This window comes from Pogoniulus pusillus, chromosome 15, assembly GCF_015220805.1.
Source record: "Pogoniulus pusillus isolate bPogPus1 chromosome 15, bPogPus1.pri, whole genome shotgun sequence".
NCBI lineage: Eukaryota > Metazoa > Chordata > Aves > Piciformes > Lybiidae > Pogoniulus > Pogoniulus pusillus.
The window spans coordinates 26,381,579-26,400,824 of NC_087278.1; the positions used below are offsets into that span (position 1 = coordinate 26,381,579).

Sequence of the window (19,246 nt, forward strand, 5' to 3'; positions counted from 1 at the left end):
GCTCCTTTCTTCCCGGTGGGATGGGGAAGGGAATCAGAAGGGTCAGTGAGAAAACAAGTGATAAAGCTCATGGCTTGAGATAGTTTAATAACAGAAAACCCCAAAGAGTTACTTTAATGAGAAAAAACAAAAACTCAACAACAGCAAAAAAACCCAAACCTGAACAAAGCCAGAACCCACAACAGACAGTTTAGTAAGAGAAAAAGATAGAACAAACAGGTGATACAAAAAGCAGTTGCTTTTCAACTGCAACCCCTGGCAAACCTCTTCCTAGGCTTACTGCTGGGCAAAGTACTGCATGGTATGGGATATCCTTGCAGTCCATGTGGATCAATTGTCCTGTCTACATTATGCCCCAGAGCCTCCTACCCACCCTTAGCGTACTCACTAGGAAGCCTTCTCTTCTCCGAGCTGAACAATCTCAGCCTGTCCTTGTAGAAACAAGTCATCTTCACAGTCACCTTCATGGCCAACACTGGACTCACTGGACCCAGTACTCCAGATCTCACCAAAGCAGAGGCAGAATTCTTTTGAGTGCTGTGTCCAGTTCTGGGCCCCTCAATTCAAGAAAGATGTTGAGGTGCTGGAACATGTCCAGAGAAGGGCAACAAAGCTGGTGAGGGGCCTGGAGCACAAATCCTATGAGGAGAGGCTGAGGGAGCTGGGCCTGTTTAGCCTGGAGAAGAGGAGGCTCAGGGGTGATCTTATTACTGTCTACAACTACCTGAAGGGGCATTGTAGCCAGGTGGGGGGGTGGCCTCTTCTCCCAGGCAACCAGCAATAGAACAAGGGGACACAGTCTCAAGTTGTGCCAGGGGAAAGTATAGGCTGGATGTTAGGAAGAAGTTCTTCACAGAGAGAGTGATTTCCCATTGGAATGGGCTGCCCAGGGAGGTGGTGGAGGCACCGTCCCTGGGGGTCTTCAAGAAAAGCCTGGCTGAGGCACTTAGTGCCATGGTCTGGTTGACTGGATAGGGCTGGGTGATAGGTTGGACTGGATGATCTTGGAGGTCTCTTCCAACCTGGTTGATTCTATGATTCTATGATTCTATGCCATTGGACTTCTGCGCTGCAAGTGCCCATTGCTGGCTCACATTGAGCTTGTCATCCACCAGCAGCCCTGCAGAAAAGGAGAGCAGTCCTTTTCTGCAGGGCTGCTCTCAGTCTCATCATCCCCCAGTCTAGACTGATACCAGGATTGCCCTGACCTAGGTGCAGGACCTTGCACTTTGCATTATTGCGCCTCATGTGACTCTCCTCAGCCCATCTCTCCAGCCTGTCCAGGTCCCTCTGGCTGGCACCCATCTCATCCTCCAGACTCATCGACTGCACCACGTGGCTTGGGATCATCTGCAAATATTTAATATGTACATCATCCATATGTCTCCAGCATACATATTTAATCATCACACATAGGAAAGACAATTTTACAAAGAAAATTTATTGTGCAAGAATGATTTTTCATGCTCATTTACAATGAGATAATTCGTTTGAACAAATAATCATGCTGTTGCTTAATTTCAACACTAAGCAGCATATTTACATTCAAGTTTACAGATTTGTTCAAGTTCCAAGTCTGGTATTGTCAGAATTAAGTAAGAATGCATCTTCAAATCACAATCTGGGTTTTTTTTACATTAAAATATCACCATCTCTCATTTACTGGAAATCACAGATTTCCTTTCTTTTGCTGTATCCTTGTTTCCCAGCTATTGTACTGGGAAAAAAACCCAAACCCAACCCAACCCAACCAACCACCTGAGGACAACAAAAAAACCCACCAAAAAACCCAAATGATTAAAGAAAAAAATCCCAAACCAAACAAAAAAACCCCCCAGAGAACAAACCAAACCACGCAAACAAAACCCAGTACCAACTTGTAGTAATCAGCAGCACAAGCACACGATCTCCAACTGGCCAGACAGCTTATTGTCAGTCCCTGGCAGCAGGTGATGGCAATGGCGGTGAATGAATTCTCCAAGTGGCAGAGGGAGGAAGGGCTCAGCCAGCTCCAGCTCTGCACTCCCAGCTGCCAGGGCCTCACCCTCCTCACTGCCTGGGCCAGGGTCCCCTGTGCCACCAGCTGGGGGTGATGGCAGCAGTGGCACCTGCTCTTTGCCGCCTTCGCCCTGCTTTGTTGCTTTCCAGCTGGGCCTGTTATTTGCTTGGCTCTGCAAGTGTCTCTCCCATGCCACCCTTATGGCCACTAAGGGCAGCAGGGCCAGGGCTGGTGATGCTCCCAAGCCCAGTGGGGCACCCGAGCCAGTGCAGGCCTGTCACAAGCAGGCCTTTGAGTGCATCTCCATGGTGCTGCACATCAATGAGGATGAGAGAGCAGGACAAAAGGAATGAACTGTTGAATGGTATAAGGAATTGAAGAACTGGAAAAAAGAAACAGCTTTCTCAGTAGCTGGTCACAGTGATCAGTGTGAATGGACTCCATGCCTGCCAGCTAAAACGATGAGAATTTTGGCAATGGCCAAGAATTGCCTGCAGCTTTTCAGAGAAGCTGCAGGCAGTTTTGCAGGCTGAGGTCTCTAATGACAGTACTAACCTGACATGCTGCAAGGGACATCTCCAGTCAGAAAGGGGAGCAGTTCCAAAACAGAAGGATCCCTTAACACATACTAGTAACTCTCCTCCTCACTCCAAAACTGTTGTGAAAACTGGATCCACAGGCCTTTGAGGTCACCACAGAACACCTCGCTGCAGTGGGATACCTGTGTCAAGACCAACACCTAGTCCTACAGCTTCAAGTCATAGGCTACTGCTAAAAACAACAGATTAAGCTTTCCACTGCTCCTTGAAAAAAGAAGTGAAAAGATTCAGAAATGCAGACAGTAATCTTGCTAATTTTATCCTGAATGATGTTGCTGATAGTGGACCAGCTGCAAGATTTGATGATATCGCAGGGCAAATGCTGGCTAAGCAAGCCTTGCAGGGAATTGTTATCCTTCCTTCTCTTAGAAGTTACTTACTCCTATTTACAGGACTTACAACTGCTGCACGTGGATTACTGCTGTTTGGTCCAACAGGAAATGGGAAGGCAGTACTGGTCGAGACAGTTGCTGCAGAATTAAATGCTACTTTAAGTGCAGCAAGCCTAACTTCAAAATATGTGGGTGAAGGGGACAAACTGGTTCATGCTCTATCTGCAGCAGCCAGAAAACTTCAGCCTTCTGTAGTTTTTATTGATTAATTTGATTGCCATCTGTGTGAAAGATGAGATGGTGAACATGATGCTAGCAGGCATCTAAACCCAGAATTTTTAATACAGTTTGATGGTGTGCAGTCTCTCGGAGAGGACGGAATACTTGTGATGGGAGCAACAAACAGGCCACAGGAGCTTGATAATGCTGTTCAGAGATGGGTATGTGTCTTTACCAAATGAAGAAGCACAACTGGTTCTGTTAAAATCTCTTCTAAGCAAGCAAGGAAGTCCACTGACACAAAACCAGTTGGCACAACTAACTGGAATGACAGGTGGAAGCGATTTAACCACATTAGCAAAAGATGTAATGCTGAGGCCTGTTGGAGAATTCGGGCCAGAAAGGTGAAGCACATGTCTGCCAGCAAGATGAGAAATAGCAAACCATCAGATTTCTTTGAAGAGACTTTGAAGAAGATGAAGCACAGTTTGAGCTTTCAGACCTCATAAGCATGTACTTGCTGGAACAAGGACTCTGGAGACATCACAGTGTTTAATGCTACTTGAAGAGAAACACAGTGGTGCTGAAGGAGCAATCGGTACAGACTACTGGAAAGCAGACAGAGTTTACAGGACATTACAGATCTTTAAGTATCTGCATGGAATGAGATGATAAAAAAATTACAGTGTGAAATGTGTTCATCAAAGCTTCATCATTTAGTGAGGCTTTACACACTGTAAGAGCACAACAGAACTTGAGATAAGATTTCCAGCAATCTGATTACGATTTGAGCAATAATTGTATGTATTATGTTGCAGGTAGAAGGCTCTGATGATACTGATCATGGGAACAACCTTTTCCTTAGGCTGTGTGTGCATTGTCTGGTTTTAATTTTGCTATGCCATTGGTGTCTGGCTTCCTTCCTTACAACTACTAACTTACAATTGAAGCTTTGCAACCTTTGGTTCGGTTGTTGACGTTTTTTATCCTTACCGTGCCAAATAAAAGAGTTTCCCTATGCAGAAAGAAAGAACAGCACTGAGGGATTATGATTATTTACAACATAAAAAGCAGCTGGTCAGTTATTAGTCATCTTTTTGTTTAGTTGTAACATGACTTAATGTTCACAGACACTTCAACTTGTTAAACAGAAAGGAGTCTGTAGAAGTGACTTCTGGAGGATTGTCTGCCACTCTTGCAAGAGGCCATGCCTGAAGAAAATGAGTCTCAAAACAGTTTTATCACAACATTAAAAAATAAGTAAAAAAATAAACTGCTCTGTCAGTCTTGGAGTGAACATCTTCCAATAGCACCAAACACATGTGACAGGTTTTTGTCCTTTTGTTATTTTAAACCAGAGGGATGACTGGGAAGACAGCATCATGGTCTAGCACTTTTTAAACACAACCCCAACAAGAACTCCTGCTTAAACACTGACCCAAAGCACACTGCATAGTAATAGCTTTAAGAAAAAAATAAACCAGCAGCTCCAAAACTGCTGACAACGACTTCAGTGTCCAGAAATTCCAACTGACTTTTTAGTGCTTCTCTCTATGATCTAAGGTAAGCCCAAACTTGAGTCCATGTTTCTATTTAGCCTGCACCCAAATCCCTTGGCCCTTCAGCAAAGGCTGAGTAATGCAGGCCTCTCAGTTACCTGCAACCCACCCCAACTTTGTTTACTTTTTAAACTGAGCTGAGAAGCAAACACACAAACTCAAAACCAGTTCCAAATTTCAACTTATTGTGGTCTTGTCAAACTGCTGAAAAATGCAACAGAACTGGTGTTTCCCTTCACAGTTCCACGTGATGCCACCTACTGTAATCCACACACTCACACCAGCACTTTATTTACTGTCTGGGTTTCACAGGGGCCTGTAAATATAACAACAGAATCAGAGCACCCCTGACCCATTACATAAAGGACAAGGCAGAGTGACTGTCTTCAACTTTGGCTACAGTTGTTAGGGGGAGACATTGATTTTGAAGATGCAAACCTAAACATTCCCACATTTTAAATAATCTTTGTATTTGGCTTTCTCTGTCTTCATGTTGTGACATCTCCTCCAGAACTCGTGGGTTGGGAAACAACAGTAGAAGGTTGTACCGGGAACATTTCTAACTCGGACTCACGGACAAAGATGACTGCGTCACCGCTGACATTTATCAAACACTGAGCCTGCAAACAAGACAACATGTAGTGAGCAAACATTCAGCAACACATTTTATGTTTACTGACAATCTGCATTTAGCTGTGCAGATCACATTAGAGTCAACAGATCAGAAGGATTCATAGATTAATAAAATGGTTTAGATTGAAAGGGACCTTTAAAGATCATCCAGTTCCAAGCCTCCTGCCATGGGCAGGGACACCTCCCACTAAAACAGGTCACTCAAGGCCTCATCCAACCTGGCCCTGAACACTTCCAGGCATGAGGCATCCACAACCTCCCTGGGCAACCTGTTCCAGCCTCAATCTGGCCTCCTCAAGCTTCAATCCATTCCCTCTCGTCCTATCACTACAAGCCTCTGCATAAAAGTCCCTTCCTGTTTTTTCTTGTAGGCCCCCTTCAGGTACTTGAAAGCTGCTCTAAGGTCTCTGCAGTCTTCTTTTCTCCAGGCTGATTAACACCAACTCTTTCAGCCTGTCCTCATAAAGGAGATTCTCCAGATCTCTGATCATCTTTGTGGTACTCCTCTGGACCTGCTCCAGCATCTCCATGTCCCTCTCATGCTGGGGGGACCAGAACTGGAGGCAGTGATGCAGGTGGGGTCTCAGCAGAGGGGCATCCTGCTGGTCACACTTCTGATGCAGCCCAGGACATATTTGGCCTTCTGGGCTGCAAGTGACCACTGCTGGCCCGTGGTGAGTTTATCATCAACTTTACCAATAAGGCAATCTCTGCCATATTTTATTTTCTATTCACTTGTGTATCAAACATGTAGATTCTGCTAAGAACACAAATGAAATAAGTGGGCATAGCCGTACTTGTGTACAAAGCAGTAGCAAAAGCATTTCTAGTACCAGACCATCCACATTCTGTCTTTATTAGCTAAGTTTTGTCTCTAAGTCCAAAATGTAGCATTTCATATCAGCCAATCCAAGTACTTTTGCATGGAGTTAGGGTGAAAATCTTAACAGTGCAACATGAGAAAAGCTAACTAAGTTCAGCACTGTTGTCTCCTGTTTCTTGTAATTTGCTTTATTCTAGCCAGCTTAGTATTTTCACCTATTTGGGTACTTATGAACTTCATATTCATACTCTTGTGTTAGCTCAGGTGTTTGGGAATGTTTTCAGCTTATTTAAATAAACCTGACAACAGCTCCAGAACTGTTATACAGACATGGATGGCTCCTCAGGGATGCTGCTTTTTCAGTATATAAAATGTGTACCAGTGTACATGCAATAGCATTGTTACTTCACATTATCATTTACCTGATTTTTGTTTGGATTCTCCATGAAAACACACTGCTTCATTATGTATGAGACAACAGCATTTCCCCCTAAAGCTGCAACATGAGCTCTCACCATGGCAAACACCTCAGCAATAAAAGCATGGAGAAAACCACTGACACCACCCTCCTAAAATGGGAAAAAAAGAAAGTACTTTTGATGTTGGTTATAGCTATAAAATGCTTTACATTTTGCTTATGTGTACAGAATTCTGAGGTCCTGTGAATGCTTTCATAAACTGAACTATATACCAGACTATTTAATCCTTAGTCATCACCTACCCTCCTGTGACAAAAACTCTCCTCCTGTGTCATACCTCCAGTCAAACCTCTTTAGGTATTTGCCTTTAGTTACCAAGGTTAACAACAACTGCTAATCCCTGACAGGCATCTCACCTCACGCAAAGAAGTGGTTTCTCTTATAAAAAACATGTTGATTATCCCAAGGTATTTGGTTATTTTTGCCCCAGGCAGAAAAGAGAGTGGTGTCATCTTAACAACTGAGACAGTAGAGTTGGTGCATGATGGAACAGAACGGTGCCGCAAGTATCCCTCAGCCAACGGACTTGCTTTATCGAGTGAGGCAGCTAAAGAGATGGGAAGCAAGAAGAAAAAGTAACTATCAGGTAAGACTGATTAGTTCCTCAAAATACAAAATATTCTTCTTTATGGTTTCCAAACAGTTTGGTGACAACATTCAGCTGCCTGTGATGCTCAGCCATATCACGTGAGAAAGGCAATTCTCATGCAAGGCATGCAAAAGAGGACAAAAAGCTGAAATGGAACTGCTTTGGAAGAGTGGCATTCCTGCAAAGGAAAACATCGAGGCGAGGAGCTGCACGTACAACAGTCGGTTTAAGTGAGGGTAAAGGAAAATGTGCCAACATTCTGAAACACGGATTCTGCTGGAGGAACAAATTATAGGAAGTGTGAAAGTTGTTGTGTTTCCCCAGTGCAGCATTTTCCATTAAAACAGGTATTAATTTCTGCTACTTTTAAGCAAGATAGGCAGACCTGTGGCCAAAGAACTACTGAAAAATAACTCACCACTTGCTAATTTAGTGACCATTGCCTTGACTGTCACCTTGGTGATTGCTTCCTGCTTCTCACACAAAATTTTTCCAAAATCACACCTACACCTACATCCATGCAGTGGATGTTACAGCATGAGCAGGCGTACACATTTATCGGTAACTGATTTTTACTAGGTGAACAGAAAACGCTCTTTTTGCTGGTTCATCAACCCTATATTGGCTTACAAAGACATGAACAATGTCGGCAGTTTTCACACTCAGGGACTGGTTCTACATGTGATCTGCAAGACTACTGCTGGGCAGGAGACTCCCCTGGTCACCACTGGGAAATCAGAGATATGCCTCAGATTATCATAACGTGGTAGAAACAGCCGCCTACTTGTCTTAATTGATCCGCGCCTTATGGTCTGAGCTTTCAGTTTAATGAGCTCTATCCAGCTGTTGCATCTGTCTGCAAAGGAACTGTAATCAATTGACGTTGCTGAAAACACAGACAGAAAAACAAAAGAAAAAAACAAAGAAAAAAATATGGATGATGTCTCTTGCTCATCTCAATGCTCCTTTTGAGGAAGCAGTTAATCTGTCTCTGAGAGAGAACAAACATCCCTTTCCAGGTCTGCTTAAAGGAGAAGTTACAGTATGGTTTGGACTTGCCCAAACCAGTGTACCGATTTCTGGTGATGTCCCAACTGTGGACCAACTGCCTGACTGGGACGTCATCACTGGAAAAACATGCAAATACAGTCATTAATGACTTCAGCTACATTTACCTTTTTAGGGTTTTTTTAAATCTCATTTGAACTTCCAACTTCTGCAAATTTAGTTAAGCCTTGTTTAATTTTACTTTTCATTGCTATTCTTCTCCTCACAAAGAGCTGCTGATCATAAGTTAAGCTTCCTAACTCTCTTTTATCAACATCTAACCTACAGACTGGAAAAAAAAACCACCAACCTTTGGCAATGAGGGTAAGAGTCACAAGCTGAAACAACACCTCAGTTTCAAACACAAATTTTCCTTACCAAATGCTGCCCTCTTTCCCCTAGCAGCTCCCCTCCAATGCCCTCCCCCATATCTCCTTGTCGTTACACTGAGGAATAGAGTTGTTTCTGCTGTGACTTTTGGGATTAGTTGCAGGGGTGTTTGCATATCTTTTTTAAGAACAGAAATGTTTTGCAAACACCGTTTCTTCGGGACAAGGAAGAAACGGAAGGAACACATGCTAACTTCAAATCAAGACAAGCAAAAAAGCTCTCTCTGAGGAAATTCATTTTTTTGTCAGATAAAGTGATCTATCTGACAGAGAGCCACTGTTTTTAACAAATCTGACTTTTGCAATTGAAGACAACATCAGAATTGTTGGGTATCACTAAGCCACACCAGAGCATGCATTCTCAGTTAACTAGTAAACACTTCCTGGATTAAGGCACATCCAAAAAGAGTATACCAATATCCCAAGAATGCTCATTCTGTTCTGGCATATGGTTAAATTAGGTAAACTTACCTCTCTGAGCAGCAGGAATACCTGTGTGGGAACTTGTGCCCTCCAGGACTTCTAACGAGACAAAATTAATTTCACTCAGATAATATGTGACAGAGTCATGTAGTACAAGACATCTATCTTCTTATAAAAACATTTTTTGAGTCAAAGAGGAGAAATAATTTCTTATATATAGTACACTATGTACTTTGATAGCACATAATAAATTGGTATAAATGACTTTCCTGGTTGAGGTCCTGCCACTGGAGACATTCAAGGTCAGACTCGATGTGGCCCTGGGCAGCCTGATCTAGTTGGAGGTGTCCCTGTTGACTGCAGTGGGGGTTGGACAAGATGACCTTTCAGAGTCCCTTCCACCCTAATGCAATCTGTAAATCTGTGTAAATCCATCTTGCAAATTATATTACCATTTACTAAAGGTCAATACTGTATAAGGCTGCATACAAAGATTTTAAAAAATCTTGCAGAGAACTACATAAAAAGAATTAATATATTCCATAAGCTCTAAATGTAACTACAATGAAACCTCAAATCTACTTGTGAAGAAATGACAGATTCAATAATTGCCTAGTTGAAAACATTCAAAGTAATAATGCAGTACAATATGGAATGTGAAGAGCAGCAGGAGAAGTCATATGCACATGAACAGGCTACCCTCTGCTGGTCAGTGCCCATTATGCAAGCAGCAGAGCCTAGTAACTGAAAAAAACATAATTTCTTTTTAAAAATCAGAAGTTAACATATGGTAATGTGACCAATTCAACGTTATGCACTCGTAAATGCATAAAAACAAACACACACCCCTCAAGGTTGAGAATGTTATTGCTGAAATGAAACTGACCTCTGCAAAACCAAGTGGGGTAGGCACCCTCCTTTATGCAACTTAGGTAATGGGCAAAAAAGGGAGCTCTGAAACATTTTAGTGAAACAGCTACAGTAATTCATAAATGCTAAATTTTCTATCACTAGTCATTTTGGTGTGTAGATTTGGTGAGTGTCTACAATAAAGTCAGAAGTAAAGACAAGTGAGTTCAATGATGAGCTGATATTTAGCAGAGTCACAGAATTGTGACAAGCATTCTTGAATACAGCTCTACCTTGGGTGAAATAAAGCTACTGTTTAATAACTAAAATGTGGTGCACTGTACAAATTATTCACTACGAAAGCTTAGGCTCCCCTCAACTTACAAAAGCCTACAAACATAAAGCTGCATGGAATTATGCTCAGCTCAACAGTCAGTATTTGATACATTATTTCCTACCATGAAAATGATGAGATTAATTATTTGAAGCTGACAATACATGGAGCTTTTATAAGGCCATCTACAGATGAAAGGCAGTAAGAGGCAAGCCTAATTATTAAACGATTTGAAGTTCTTTTTGAATCTACCAACACTCAACACCAAGTGGTTTGCAACATTTCCAATATTCTATGTGCAAAGACAGAAGAACTACAGGTAATCTACAAAAGAATATAGACCTAATGATTAGCCAAACCATCTTCTGTGCCTCTCAAACTTGATTTTCAGAGTGAACACCCATTATTCTTAAGCAGCAAAGAATATTGAAAGCATATCAAAGGTACTGCAAGAGCGAAAGAGCAGAACTCTTAATCAGCAGAAAACAACAGTTCAGCATTCTTCCATTTAACGGACCTTTAGCTGGTGAGAATGGTTGAGAAGCAAGGGGATCAGAGTAAAGTTCCAGTGGAAACTGCAGCTGTTCTTCATTGTCTGTTGATGCTTCAACAAAGAAAACATACCCAAGAGATAATTAACCCCCGAAATAAGATTTGACAGTAATCACAAGCACTACAGATTCAATGGAGTCAATTGGAATAGATTTTTTTTTAAGCATATGTATCCAGTGATGCAGGTCTGTAGTAACAGTGAGGTGTCTGACAACAAATCCTGCTGAAAATTTGAACAGAATCTGTGCTTCACTGAACAGGACTTGATTTTCAGGAAAAGAAATTAAGTCAATTCATGCATTTTCGATTTGACTCTGCAGTTGGACCCGAGTTCGATCTACATTAGGGTAGGATGTAACATTTCATTTATTTCACATGAAAGAAAACCATTGAAGAAACTCACATTTTAGAAACCTGTGGTTCTGCTCTACTACCCAATCCCATTCTTCAGAATGGAGTATTTTCAAAGTTCTAATTTCCTACACCCAGATTCCATACACACATTTCTGGTGCTTTGCTAGCAAGATGACACATGCAGATTGCAGTAGCATCCTCGATTTCCTGCATCATGTTCCATGTTTCACTCATCTCCAAAAATATTACTGACCTACTTCAGGGTTTGGGGAATGCTTTTTGAAGTATTATGAATCATTTATTTGCTGCCTTCTTGAAGTAAGGACAAAATTTGCCACTTCATTATAAAAAGTATTCTCTAATACTTCAGCCTGGAGAAAAGAAGGCTCCAGGAAGAGTTTAGAGCTGCAATCCAGCACTTGAAGGGGGCCTACAAGAATGCCGGGAAGGGACTTCTGACAAGAATTCGTAATCACAGGATGAGAGGGAATGCCTTGAAGCCTGAGCAGGAGGGCAGATTTAGACTGGAGTTGAGGAAGAAATTCATTATGGTGAGGGTGGTAAGACACTGGAAAAGGTTGCTCAGAGTGTGGAAGTGTTCAAGGTCAGGCTGGATGAGGCCTTGAGCAATCTGATCTAGTGGAAGGGTCCTGGCCCAGGAGTTTTGGAACTAGATGATCTTCAACGCCCTTTTCAACCTGAACAGTTCAATGAATCTAACAACTTACATGGCATTTCAAAATACAATGGAAAGGCTGTCATCTGTTACACTCATGTTTTAAAGAAAAATATTTAAGGAAAGATAGTCCATAGAATAAGGAGATAGCAAACTTTTTCTCCTGTTACAGCAAGTTTGTAGATTATGCAAAACAATGTCTAATACTTTGTACGTTAATATATATGAATGAGTTCATATGAATTAAGTAATTAATTCACATATATGAACTCAGAAAAAAAATCTGTGTTCATAGCATGGTTTGGGTTGGAAGGGAGCTTGAGATCCATCCCTCTGCCATGGGCAGGGACACCTTCCATTAGACCTGGTTGCTCAAGGCATCATCCAGCCTGGCCTCGAACACCTCCAGGTATTCACTACCTCCCTGGGGAACCTGTTCCAGTGTCTCATCACTCTCACTGGAAAGAATTTCTTCCTGATCTCCAGTCTACATCTGCCCTACTCAATCCACTCTCTCTCATCCTTTCACTACAAGCCATTGTAAAAAATCCCTTCTTGGCTTTCTTGTACTCTCCTTCAGGTACTGGAAGGCTGCTCTAAGGTGTGTTACAGCTTCACAAATTTATTGAACATCCCTGCAAAAGTGAGCATATGCATCTGAAATATGTAGATTCAGTGGGTACTGGGTACAAAACTAAGATCATACTTTTCTTCTCTTTTTTATCTCACAACATTTACCTCTTTGCTGTGATTTTTCTGCTGGGGCTTTGTTGGTTTGTAATGCTTGGTTTTTGTCATATGTAATTGCAACAGCTGTAACTGCAATCTGTAAATCAGAAATGTATGGTATATTAGTAAAGCAATCACAAAATCTCATTATTGCTTTATTTGTAAGAGAGAGAAAGAAAAGCTTTATTGAGCACAAGAAGGATGCTATACTCCCAAACAAAATATTTTCTTTAAAAGCAATGAAGTCACCTTGGGTTAACAGAGCCAGCTCTCACAAGCTAGCTCCTCACACACACATTGGGAGGGGAAGTAACACAGCAAGCCCTGGGTTGAGATAAGGAGTTCAACAAGACATTTACAATGCACAGTTATCTTAGCTTTGCAGAACAGCCCAGCAAAAGTGGCAGCAGAAGCCAGTGATAAAACGACCACTCCCCTGCCCAAGTGGATTCAACTGAACCCATGACAGAAGCACCTCTTGCCATCTTAAAACAGCACGAAAAAAATGAGACAATTACAATGACAGCACACACAGAAAACTCACGTGCCATATTCTTGTAGTGTTTGTGGTAACACCTTTTAATGGCTATCGAGTGAGGGCTTTTCATTTCCTATTCAACCAGAAAGACTCTTAAGCTGCTCTGTGCTTGTGAAATGCCAATGTGGCCCCACAGTTCTCAAAACCAGTTAACTCAACAGGTCATCCTTTTCCCTCGCAGAATATGCAGCCTTATGTTTACTTCAGAAGTCACCAGACATAACAGAAAATCAAATCCTAAGCTGGTTTTCTCTGAGCAGCAGGTGCTAATAAAAAGACAAAGCTATCATGCCTGCATATGGAAGTCAAAAGAAGCATTTTACTTACCTGAACTATCTCATCCTCTGGTAGTGCAACTGTAAAATTTACATGACAAAGGCAGCAGGGAACCATTGAGCGTAGTTTAAAATACAAGCTCTGTTGAAGACAAGACATGGTTTGTGTTACTCCAAAAAAAAAGGCATGGCTTAATTCAGAGCAATTAAAGATCAAAACTCTTTGCACAGTGAAATCACCTAATCAAATCTATTTTTTTCATGAAGAATTAGAGGTGTGAAAAGTCAGGATATAACACAATCTACTCTACAGCAGGCTTTATATTTCTGTTTCTAGAGCATACTACCAAAGTATTCACTGAGATTCAAAAAGGTTTGGGATTTTTTAATATAGTAAGAAGGATGACTATCTTTTGAGCAGCTTATAAACTTATTACAGACATTTTGTAGTCCAATTTCAAAATGGAACTTTGAAGAAAGCATTATTTTCAGTATAGCTTGACTTGCTTTGCTTCTATTTGAACAAGTAATCAAAAATGATTGAAATAAGGTTCTTACCTTCAATAGATTCTCACAGAGATCATTAAAGTTCTTGTTAAGTGTTTGATTTGTGAGGTTAACATTGCTTAATCTGGATACTCTTACTGCTGTGAACATCTGAATGAGAAATAAACACAGTTGTTGAGAAATGAAGTCTCTATGTTACACTAAAAACACAACACCCATAAAGAAGGTAAATAATGTGTAACATGCTAAGTAAGGGGCAGGAGAGTCATAGAATGACTGGGGCTGGAAGGGACACTGAAAGATCACCTAGTCTAACCCCCCTGCCAGAGCAGGATCACCTATACCAGATCACACAGGAACATGTCCAGGTGGGTTTTGAGTATCTCCAGAGAGGGAGACTCCACAACTCCTCTGGGCAGCCTGTTCCAGGGTTCTGTCACCCTCACAGGGAAAAAATTCCTCCTCAGGTTTAAATGAAACTTCCTATGCCTTAGCTTCCACCCATTGCCTCTTGTCCTATCACCAGGTACTATCAAGAAGAGCCTGGCTCCATCCTCCTGGCACTCACCCTTTACATATTTGTAAACCCTGATGATGTTTTGAGTTGGAAGGGACCTCCAGAGGTCACCTAGTCCAACCCACCCCGCAGTCAGCAGGGACATCCTTCGTTAGCTGTGTTTACACACACAAGGCAGATTTTCTGTGAACTAATGTATACAAATATATTAAACATGCTATTAAATATTCCTTTAACTTGCTTCATACAGGACCCATTCTACCTGCTGCACTGCTAAATGCTGGATTTCAATTGTGTCAAATAATATAGACCATAATGGAATGCCATACACAGAGGCAATCTCATCAACCTGAGAGCATGCTGCTGGCACAGTGATACTGTTTTCAGGTTTGAATTGAGCCTTTGCAAAAACCAGCCTTGCACTGTGCTCACTTATAGAAATCTCCTTGAACTCTACACAAGAGTTCACTGGCTTTTAGAAACACGATCAAAATGTTTCAACAATTATACATGGAATTCTTCTATACTAACCAGACTGCCTTTATTTAATGCTTACCTTAACCTATTAATGGTATCATATTCATCTCATGCTAAGTAACACAAGTCAATTTGTTTCTTTAGAATCATAGAATCATAGAATCAACCAGGCTGGAAGAGACCTCCAAGATCATCCAGTCCAACCTAGCACCCAGCCCTATCCAATCAACTAGACCATGGCACTAAGTGCCTCATCCAGGCTTTTCTTGAAGACCCCCAGGGACGGTGCCTCCACCACCTCCCTGGGCAGCCCATTCCAATGCCAATCACTCTCTCTGCCAACAACTTCCTCCTAACATCCAGCCTATACTTTCCCCTGGCACAACTTGAGACTGTGTCCCCTTGTTCAGTTGCTGGTTGCCTGGGAGAAGAGGCCACCCCCCACCTGGCTACAATGTCCCTTCAGGTAGTTGTAGGCAGTAATAAGATCACCCCTGAGCCTCCTCTTCTCCAGGCTAAACAGGCCCAGCTCCCTCAACCTCTCCTCATAGGATTTGTGCTCCAGGCCCCTCACCAGCTTTGTTGCCCTTCTCTGGACACCTTCCAGCACCTCAACATCTCTCTTGAATTGAGGGGCCCAGAACTGGACACAGTACTCAAGGTGTGGCCTTACCAGTGCTGAGTACAGGGGCAGAATAACCTCCCTTGTCCTACTGGCCACACTGTTCCTGATGCAGGCCAGGATGCCATTGGCTCTCTTGGCCACCTGGGCACACTGCTGGCTCATCTTCAGCTTACTATCTATCAGTACCCCCAGGTCCCTTTCCTCCTGGCTGCTCTCCAGCCACTCAGTCCCCAGCCTATAGTGCTGCTTGGGGTTGTTGTGGCCAAAGTGCTGAACCTTGCACTTGGCCTTGTTCAATCTCATCCCATTGGCCTCTGCCCACCCATCCAGCCTGTCCAGGTCCCTCTGCAGGGCTCTCCTACCTTCCAACAGATCAACACCTGCTCCTAGCTTGACTTCAAAAATCTAGCCAAGCCCTTAGAAATGCCCCAAACCTTAAAGTTCATATTTACTTCAACTATTTGCTACTTTTTTGTTGTATTAGGTTCTCTGTTATGTAACAGAATCAAAAAACCTACAACCAAACAAACCACAAAGAGGTTCTCATTTTTCTCTCTATTTCTCCCCAAAATGCCACATTTTCTTTCTAAGACAGGAGCATTCTTTTATTTTAACTTTCAAAAGCAGCAGATTGAATATGTATTTAAATTACCACAACCTATTTCAACACAGTTTGGAACAAAAGGTTTAATTTTCTTTGAGTAACCTTACTTGTATTTCTGGTGTCCAGTTATTTATCCCAGGCATAATTTCTGTGTTGCAGCTGTAAAAACCTGGAAAGAAAATATTTCAGCAAATCTGTGCTGCAGTCTGACATATAACAATGCATTTAGAGAAGCATAGTTGAGCTTACTTGGTGTTTTGCAACTATTTTGTCTCATCTTTTTAAATACTGGGTAACATAGCCAATTAAGATCAACACTCAAAACTCACACCCCATCTTAAGCGTTGCATACAAAAGAAACAAAGTTTCTGCTACTCATACCACAGTGATGGATAGGAAAGATGGAACAAATTAAAAAGCAGGGCAAAAAATGCCATTATGTGACAGAGGCTACAATAGCATGAAATCCAGCAGTGACAGCTGCTCCCCGTGGAGAATGGTGTCTTCTGATGCTAAGACAAGCTCCCTAACTGCTTCACAGAGCTGCTCTTCGTAGAATCCACAAGTGGAAAACCTTGACTAGCTGATCCTGAGCAGGGAGGCACATTCACAGAATATTTTTAGCTCTAAACAAGATACACTAAGTGTTCATTAAGGCCTGAGGTAGCGACAGGAGTGACAAGTAGTGTCCCCTCAGGGGTCTGTACTGCAATCAGTACTGTTTAATACTTTCATTGAGGATACAGATATTGGGATCCATCAGAAAGTTTGCAGATGACACTAAGCTGAGTGGTGCTGTCAGATATGCTAAAGCAAAAGGATGTCTGACATCCAGAAGGACCAAACTGGAGAGCTGGGCCCAGGTGAACTTTGTGAGTTTCAACAAGAGCAAGTGCAGGATCCTGCACCTGAGCTGGAACGATCATTATCAATACAGTCTGGGGGGTGAAATGATAGGTAACAGGCCCTGCAGAACAGAACTTGAAAGTTCTGGTGGCTAAGAAGCTGGACTTGAGCCAACAACACGCACTTGTAGCCCAGAAGGCAGACGGCATCTTGGTCTGCATCAAAAGAAGTGTGGCCAGCAGATAAAGAGAGGTGATTCTGCCACTTTGCTCTGCTCTAGTGAGACCTCATCTGAGGTACTGCATCCAGCTCTGAAGCCTTCAGCACAGCAACGACATGGACCTGATGGAGTGGGTCCACAGGAGGGCCACAAAGATGATAAGGAGGCTGGAAAACCTCTCCAACAAAGACAGGCTGAGGGAGTGGGGTTGCTCAGCTGAAGAACAGGCAGCTCCGGGTAGACCTAATAGCGGCCTTACAGTACCTATAAGAAGGCTGCAGAGGAACTGTTTCCAAAGGCCTGCGGGGACAGGATGAGGCACAATGGTTTGAAACGAGAGAAAAGCAGATTTAGATCAGATGTTGAGAACAAGTTCTGGTCCTGCACCATGAGGGTGGTGGCACACTGCAGCAGGTTGCCCAGGAAGGTGGCTGAGGCTGTGTCCCTGAAGATATTCAATGTCAGGCTGAACAGGGCTGTGAGTAAGTTGATCTAGTGGAGGATGGCCCTGCTGAATGCAGGGGAGGTTCAACTAGATGACCTTTGGAGGTCCCTTCGAACCCAAGCCATTCTATGATTCTGTTTTTAGCTCTGACCAAGACACACTTAAGTATTCTTGTAGGAAGGGCAAACACTTAAAATCCACTCCTGCTTTGCCCAGTCTCTAATACACAAACTACACACAAATAAGGAATCAAGAAGGTGTGACAGGGAGATAAAACATTTGACAGATAGCATAGAGATGCTTTAAAGATAATATCTAAACTGGAAATATCTACTGCTTACTAACAGAGACGTGGTGGGGGGTAAAAGGGGGTAAAAATAATAAAAAGTTAGAAAGACAAATAGGCAATGTCAAAAATCTGAAGATAAGGCTGAATTGGCACAAAGAAAAACTCTGAAAAGGCACCAAATAACCTACAACTGTGTAGCAGCTTGTGGAAAATATAAATATTAATAGATTTTATTTCAGAATATCAAAAGCAGCAATCTTGTTCCACAGTCAAATGGGATATAAAAATATGCAGTGATGATAACACAGTTAGGCTCTTTCATATCATTGCTCACCACAGCAGCATTAACTTTTCACATCTGTGGAAAACCAGTCCTTTGCTTATTTTCCATCAGAGAACTTGTCTTAAAACAGAGATATTGAATTGACAGGCAAATGAATAATAAGCATTGACATAAATAACAGGAAATGCAAAAAATGAAGCAGCTGACTAGTCAGCATTGAACTTGAACTTCACATTATTGTAGTATAAGAAGAGAGAATTTTTTCAGTCTTCAGTTGGTGAGGTGGTTTTGGTGACTGGGACCTACTACCTTGCCTAGTACAGACACCTTTACTATGCTCTCAGAGAATCTATTTCACAGAGTTTCATGGAGTTTATGAGCAGATGGAAAAAAACAAGACAATGCAGTGGAACTGATACCACTTTTCTAAGTAAGCTGCCAAGCAGAATGCACACTAAAAACATCTGACTGACATCAGTCTGCCTCAGACATCAAAAAGCACTTGATAAGAATCTTTATCAAGGACTCTTAAAGCAACTACTATGTTGAAGGGTAGAATGGAGTACTATTAAAGAAAATATAAGACTGGAATAAGAGGGTCAAAATAAATGCTCAATTTTCACACTTGGGTCTCTTGTAATTCTGGATAATATGCTTCAAATACATCCATAGCTTATCTCCAAAAGAAGACAAAGCAAGGTTACTGCTGATGCTCTTAATGTGAAGGTAAAAAAAAAATCAACTGCAGCAGGATCTAACAACGGATAACTGACGAGGAATAAAAGATTTGGTGGTAATAACAGATACATATCACAAGGTCACTTCTGAGCTCAGCGATACTCAAAGCTATAAACACTGACACCAATGTTACTAGGAAGGGAACAGATAACATGCACAAAAGAAATAGGGAAATAAAGAGAGGAAGGATGAGGACAACCAATATACTGAACAATTTCCATAAAACAGACAACTACAACTGGCCTCTTATTGACATTCAGGAGTTCCACCAAGACAGATCTAACAGACATCTATATA

The 19,246-nt window shown here is 42.0% G+C and overlaps 1 protein-coding gene and 1 pseudogene across 22 annotated transcripts in view; one reads left to right on the forward strand and one right to left on the reverse strand.

Annotated features, from left to right (window-relative positions):
• Positions 1 to 1,425: 1,425 nt before the first annotated feature.
• The window catches only part of C2CD5 (C2 calcium dependent domain containing 5), a 68,220-nt gene continuing 50,399 nt past the window's right edge, over positions 1,426 to 19,246 (reverse strand). For 15 of the 22 annotated variants that reach the window (XM_064155954.1, XM_064155950.1, XM_064155948.1 and 12 more), the window contains 10 exons: positions 16,236 to 16,297; positions 13,957 to 14,055; positions 13,451 to 13,540; positions 12,595 to 12,682; positions 10,792 to 10,878; positions 9,140 to 9,190; positions 8,017 to 8,118; positions 7,000 to 7,190; positions 6,587 to 6,733; positions 1,426 to 5,328 (listed from right to left, as the gene is read on the reverse strand). In XM_064155954.1, the coding sequence (XP_064012024.1) occupies positions 5,197 to 5,328; positions 6,587 to 6,733; positions 7,000 to 7,190; positions 8,017 to 8,118; positions 9,140 to 9,190; positions 10,792 to 10,878; positions 12,595 to 12,682; positions 13,451 to 13,540; positions 13,957 to 14,055; positions 16,236 to 16,297 (1,049 nt within the window). In that variant the 3' untranslated portion in view covers positions 1,426 to 5,196. The remainder of the gene's footprint in view (positions 5,329 to 6,586; positions 6,734 to 6,999; positions 7,191 to 8,016; positions 8,119 to 9,139; positions 9,191 to 10,791; positions 10,879 to 12,594; positions 12,683 to 13,450; positions 13,541 to 13,956; positions 14,056 to 16,235; positions 16,298 to 19,246) is intronic. The other 7 variants (XM_064155957.1, XM_064155941.1, XM_064155958.1 and 4 more) reach the window with 2 other exon arrangements.
• LOC135182148 (spastin-like) lies at positions 1,969 to 3,715 on the forward strand (annotated as a pseudogene).